Source organism: Plutella xylostella, chromosome 21, assembly GCF_932276165.1.
Source record: "Plutella xylostella chromosome 21, ilPluXylo3.1, whole genome shotgun sequence".
Taxonomy (NCBI): domain Eukaryota; kingdom Metazoa; phylum Arthropoda; class Insecta; order Lepidoptera; family Plutellidae; genus Plutella; species Plutella xylostella.
In genome coordinates, this window is record NC_064001.1 from 7,745,615 (window position 1) to 7,751,614 (window position 6,000).

Below are 6,000 nucleotides of genomic sequence, written 5' to 3' on the forward strand. Positions count from 1 at the left end.
AACATTTCATTTTTTTCATGGCGAGATACAGTCGCACTTAACCGCTTTTTTGCAAAGCTTGTTAAATAGATTTAATAAATTATGTAAATTTTAGATCTTCAATTTTTAAAAATACTTACTTATTTTTAACAACCTGTAGTGTACAGACTACCACATCTTAAAATATATATATTTTTAATTAACTACGGTTTTTGGTTTCAAATAAAACAAATTATGAACTTACTTTTCAACACCCTGTATATTGTGTAGCTTACCTACCATACACAACCGTTAAAATAAAATAAATTACCCCTCAGAATATAAACAGGCTCGCGCTTTGGCATACTGCATTGACCGTGTAGTTCTTATTCGGAGAATCTAATAAGTGTCATTATGTGCAATGTTTACCTTTATCTATGCATCTGTAACTCTATAGTAAAAAATGTAAACAAATCGAAAAGGCGAAATGTTTTCTAAGAATTTTCGGCTTTTCTGCATCTAAAATGATTAGAAAATTAACTTTCCATAGCAAATGCATATGTATTATAATACTTGTAGTCATAATTAGTTGATTTAATCAGTTTTTGTGAAATATTTGATAAAAAATAAAATGGCGTGGGTATCGCTCCTAACAGGCCGCCACCAGGGCGACGACTGAAGAAATCTGAAATCTGTCACGGTGTCATCATTTTTAAACCGGAATTTATTAGTTTTTTGCAAAAAAAGTTGACTTCTGGTCCATTAAATCCAACTCTTTAAGGTAACTTTGTTAAGAATTTAATTACCTACACATACATATAAGATTCCATGAAAATGGGCCCTCTGATTTCGAGGGTTTTTTCATAATAAGTCAAAAAATGGCAAAAGACATGGTGTGTTTGCAATTTTTTTTAACATACTTATTATAATCCTGCACCAATTTATAAGCAACTAACATGTTCAGTATACCCTCTGCTACAAAATATATTTTTATCAATGTGATAGAAGCCACCGTTTTTTCAATCTAATCAAGTATATCAAGCCGACTTTAGCATTTTAGCTTTAGGGATCCCCTTAATAGATGGTTGGCACAGAGCCCTGTGTGCACGACTAGAACTCGCACTTAGCCATAAAAAGTTAACCAAATAAGGGTCATTTTGTTGTATCAAGACCCTTTTTTCAGGGACACATGAAAATATTGAGTTGAAAAAACCATATTACAATTATAATCGATGGTAAGAAAGACAACGTATAAAAAATACAGCCATTTCATGTCAAAAAACATCATATTTTCACGCTCTCCAACGACTCGAAGTAAGTAATTTTATTTTACACTCACGAGCAATGAAAAAGTTCCACATGCCATTGACGTTCGTTCCTTACGTGTATTGAATGAGTAACAAAGACAAATTGTTATTAACACATTCTTATAATTATGTTTGTGGATCTTAATGTAAATAACAGTCCAAAAACTATGTAACAATAACATGCCAGAGTAGTTTGGTACACAAACATTTGTTTACGTACATAGGTTTGTATTTATATTTTTACTTAACAGTAATTTTAAATCTATGAGGTAAGTAGTTAAAGTAGATCATTAGTTACGAGGTTGGTTTTAAGGCTAATTTATATGTATAAACATAAACATACAAACAAGACAATGAGGTATATATGTCGCAGGCATCTGGTTTAATCTCCTGTTTGATTGAACCGCTAGCCCGTTCATTGGATGACGCTACTCAGTTGAATGACTAAAGAACAACTCGTCAAGTGGTTGACTGTAACGTCCAACGTCTTGACTGAACGTTATTCAGCGAAGTCGTTAAATGGGATATAGTATAGCAACTTTGTAATGTCTGGTTAGGATGAATATGACCAGACAAGAGTTAACAAAAAGAAGGATGTTACAAAGCTCTCATCTCACAAATTAACCAAACGTACCTTGATATTTTTTTCAGCACATTTTTTTTCTTTGAAACTATCCGCCGGCGGTGTAATAATAGGTAAATCCATGTTGTCACACTATTTTAACATAAATAACGCACATTAAAGCTAATTCATTTGCAAAAAATAACAATACAAGTGCTTTTTGTGTCAGCTGTTCGCTGTTAGACGCCATATTTGTTTTATTCACCACCTGACTGATTTTAAGTCCGCTAACTAGTTGGACGTTTTGTGACACTTGTACAATCAACGTTCGGCCTAGTCATACAACTGAATAGCGTCATCCAATGAACGGGCTAGCGGTTCAATCAAACAGGAGATTAAACCAGATGCCTGCGACATATATACTCGAATAATGTGCACGTTACTTTATCTATCTCTATGTATCTACTTGACTTGTTACATCATAATAAGCCTGTATTATGATTCCACCGCTGGACATACGCCTCTCGTAGTGGACTGAAGGGCGGGCGTCCCGTCCTGCATGATTTCCACTCCATACTTTGTTCCTCTGAAATATTAACGAATTTCTAATCATCATGAACTGCTGGAAGAAATGTTTTTTGGCATTAACCGTGCTAAATTTTCCATGCTAATAATTTGTATGTTTGTGAACCAGTTTTGTTGAATTGTTTTATAATTTATTGGGTAAAATAAAGTGTAAATAATAATAATTTTAATAAATAGTGCACATGATAAGTAAACATTTCATTTTTCTTGTGTACGGAATTCCCTCCAGTGAATGCTCTGTATTTTGAATAAAATTACAGACTTTTCACTAAACAAAAATATTATTTTCTAAAAAGTAAAGACGTCATACAGTAATTGTGTTCTAATGAAGTCCATAACATTTTCATTCGCCATGGCCATGGCAAACTCTTACTTGTTTATCTCACTTTTACCTATAAAATGTACACCGCTACTATTTACTTATCATACGGTGACATGTTTTGAAACTGAGAAAGTAACTCAATTACTTTAGACGTAAAGACGTTCTTATTTTCGCGCCTCCAAGTTTTTTTGTTTTGTACCTCTAATATCCCACCTTCTAGGATCTAAACGAGTCGAAAGAAAGCGGTGGTTTTAAAGAAGTGTTTTTTTTTTTTACTTTTTGAATACCATTAATTAATATGAACTCAGCCGTAATAAGATTAACTAAATGCAGCTCTACCAAATGTTTGGCTATGTTTCAATTATCATACCATAGTCAACCGAAGGTAAGCTTTAAATATACTTAGTACTTACAATTAAGATAGCTTTATAAAATAATAAGACACTTCAATTTAACATTTATTTTCTGCATTTGCTGATATGATTGTTGCCGAAACAACAACCGGGACCCACGGCTTCATGTGCCCTCCGAAGCATGGAAGCAAGCAAGTTTGTTGATTGTTGAATCTGAATCTTCGCAGGTCGCTTTGGATGAAGGCATTTCCTCACACCGCGTGCAGGTGGGCCCCCACCGCCTACACTACCTGCGCGCGGGGCATGGCCCACACACGCTGCTCCTCATACCAGGGGTCCTTGGCTTCGGCTGGAGCAACTTCAAGCACCAGCTCCTGGGCTTCGACAGAGACCTCTTCACCACCATCGCCTTTGACCCGCCAGGGAACGGCTACAGCAGACCACCAGAGAAAACCTTCCCGCCTTTGGAAGTGGAGGCCGAGACTGTCGCACAATTCATGGAGGTACGTTATTAGCCGGGTCTATACCGGACGATCCAACGTGATCCAATAGCGCACGGCAAGAAATTTTATATGCAATATGCCTTGCCGCGCACGATCGGATGTCCTCTAAATTGAGTATTGTGGAATTCTTTGTTCTGCGAATTGGTGAACTTAATATAAATAATGTCTCTGTCGTTTGTTGTATGCAGGCACTAGGGGTGGAGTCTGCGTCGGTGCTGGGCTACAGCTCCGGGGGCCGCACCGCCATGGTGCTGGCGGCTCTGCATCAGCGTCTGGTGAAGAAACTTGTGCTGGCCTCCACACATGCCTTCATCCTACCCGATGAGTACAAGTATTCCAGAAGTAAGTGTATTTCTTTTCCTTCTAAAGGTGGGTACTAGCCAACGTAACGGACTGTAATGAAACATTCCCAGCGAGCATGTGACAGCCGGGTGGAGCACTCAAAGCTAGCAACGGGCGGCTGGTTTCCCCGTAACACTACGTACTGACTACACCAATGATCGCTGTGTAACATGTTATATTTCACCTCGTAACGTTGGTCAGTACCCACCTTTAAAGTAAGGATGAAAGGATTGCATTCATGATTTATGCAATACCTATATATTCTAGAACGATATAAAGTCTGGAGGTTTGTGTCTTCTTCAGGAAAGTTGACACTTTTCGATTAATTCTCCCTCATACAGAGTGCAACCTTATGGTTGGAATTCCAGTGGGTCAGTTAATGTTTCCCACATATTTTTCATTTTCAGTCCTTGCTCTTCCATGCTAAAGTTTAACAATGTGAATTAAATAATTGTAGGTATTCTACAAAACCTCTATATATTTGTAAATGGTTTGCAGGTCTTGATTGTATAGAAGAAACGTGGAATGAGAAAGAAAAAAATATATTGTACGGCGTATACGGAAAAGAAAACTTACCCAAGTTGTGGAGACAATTTAATGATTTTAATGAACGTATACTTAAAGAACAACGTGGCAATGTCTGCCTCCACTTGCTGAAAGACATCAAGTGTCCCACACAACTGATATGCGGACAAAAAGACCCGTTGACTAAAGTTGAGAATTCCTGGTTACTGCACGCCTTAATTGAGAACTCCAGGTTAGTAATTGAAGATACCTAATAATAATATTATATTTCTGTAATTTTTTCACAGACTTACAACTTTTTCGTACGGCCCCGGTTACTCAGATTAAAATGAGCCAACTGTATAAAATAATTCTAGCCTTCGTAATAATTATTACTGGAGGGTATCTAATAGCATTATGCCTAAACCTCAGATAAAGTTTCATACTAATTCGCCCGGAAAGTTTCTTACAAGTATTTGAGTTATTACATGATACGCGGACTACAATAATTACTATGTAGATACTCATCCGCGTGTTTATTTCCTACGAAATTCCCATCCAGACATGAATATTTTGAAATGGAGACAATATCAATTGTGTGATCAACTCAATTTGTTTCATTACAGAATACATGTATATCCTGAAGGCAAACATAGCAATCAAATCAAATATGCTGAAGACTTTAACATGAGAGTGCAAGATTTCCTGATGGCTGATGAAGAATTGTCGGGAACTAACTTAAGGGATGATGAAGAGGATATTAAATTAGCAAAAGCCAATTTCTTTTGATAAATCATTTTTTTGACTGATACAATTAAAGTAAAGTAAAACTTCGTAGTACTGTAAATAATTATGTTAGTGATTAGCCTGTTTAGAGAATCGATTCATTACTATTTAGAATGATTGTACCTATGCCATATTCTGGAAACCGATAAGTATGTTTTAAATCTTATAATCGGGAACACGTGACATGGTATCTGATTTAGTTTCAAATGAATTTTGTGTTTTACGGAAAGCTGTCTGAGATCGCTCTTAGCGATAAGGCGATCTTTTATAGTTGCTAGTCTAGTAAGTAACTGTGTAAGTTTTATTTACCTCTAATTGGTGCCCAATAAAATTAATTTCTATAATGTATTGTATTATTTCTAATACAGGGTGGACCTGTAAATGGTGGTGTCAAACAAAACAGTGTGCTAGAGTTCATCATTCATCATCACGACCCATTACGTCCCCACCAGGGTTTAGTCCTAGGCCACCACGCTGGCCTAGTGCGGGTTGGTGGACCCCAACACAAGCAAGCTTGTGCTGAGAGAGTTGTCGGGTAAGTGGGCAACCCGACTGTCAGATGTTTTCAAGCCGCCCGAAGGCCTCTGACTAGGCTTAACGACTGCTATGTTATGTCACGTTTTAGGAAACCTTAAAAACTGAATTGCTCTTAAAAACTAAAATCATCTTATCGTTTGTTGTAGCCAGGATAAACATTAGTAATTAAAAAATACTGATATATCGCGGGCTTCATGGCAAAGGGGCGTAAGCGCAAAAAATCGATTTTGCGTTTTTCATG

At 36.8% G+C, this 6,000-nt stretch overlaps 1 protein-coding gene across 1 annotated transcript; it reads left to right on the top strand.

Annotated features, from left to right (window-relative positions):
- Positions 1-2,826: 2,826 nt before the first annotated feature.
- LOC119693218 (valacyclovir hydrolase) lies at positions 2,827-5,566 on the top strand. The gene is made up of 5 exons (XM_038116045.2): positions 2,827-3,119; positions 3,315-3,590; positions 3,779-3,932; positions 4,431-4,689; positions 5,063-5,566. The coding sequence occupies exons 1-5, from the start codon at positions 3,033-3,035 to the stop codon at positions 5,223-5,225; spliced, it is 939 nt and encodes a 312-aa protein (XP_037971973.2). The 5' UTR covers positions 2,827-3,032; the 3' UTR covers positions 5,226-5,566.
- Positions 5,567-6,000: the final 434 nt, after the last annotated feature.

Excerpts from the sequence above, each read along its gene's own strand:
- LOC119693218 (XM_038116045.2), top strand. The coding sequence starts at position 3,033 with ATGAACTCAGCCGTAATAAGATTAACTAAATGCAGCTCTACCAAATGT. Across the intron at positions 3,120-3,314 it reads CATACCATAGTCAACCGAAG|GTCGCTTTGGATGAAGGCAT; the intron begins GTAAGCTTTAAA and ends GAATCTTCGCAG. Across the intron at positions 3,933-4,430 it reads TGAGTACAAGTATTCCAGAA|GTCTTGATTGTATAGAAGAA; the intron begins GTAAGTGTATTT and ends AATGGTTTGCAG.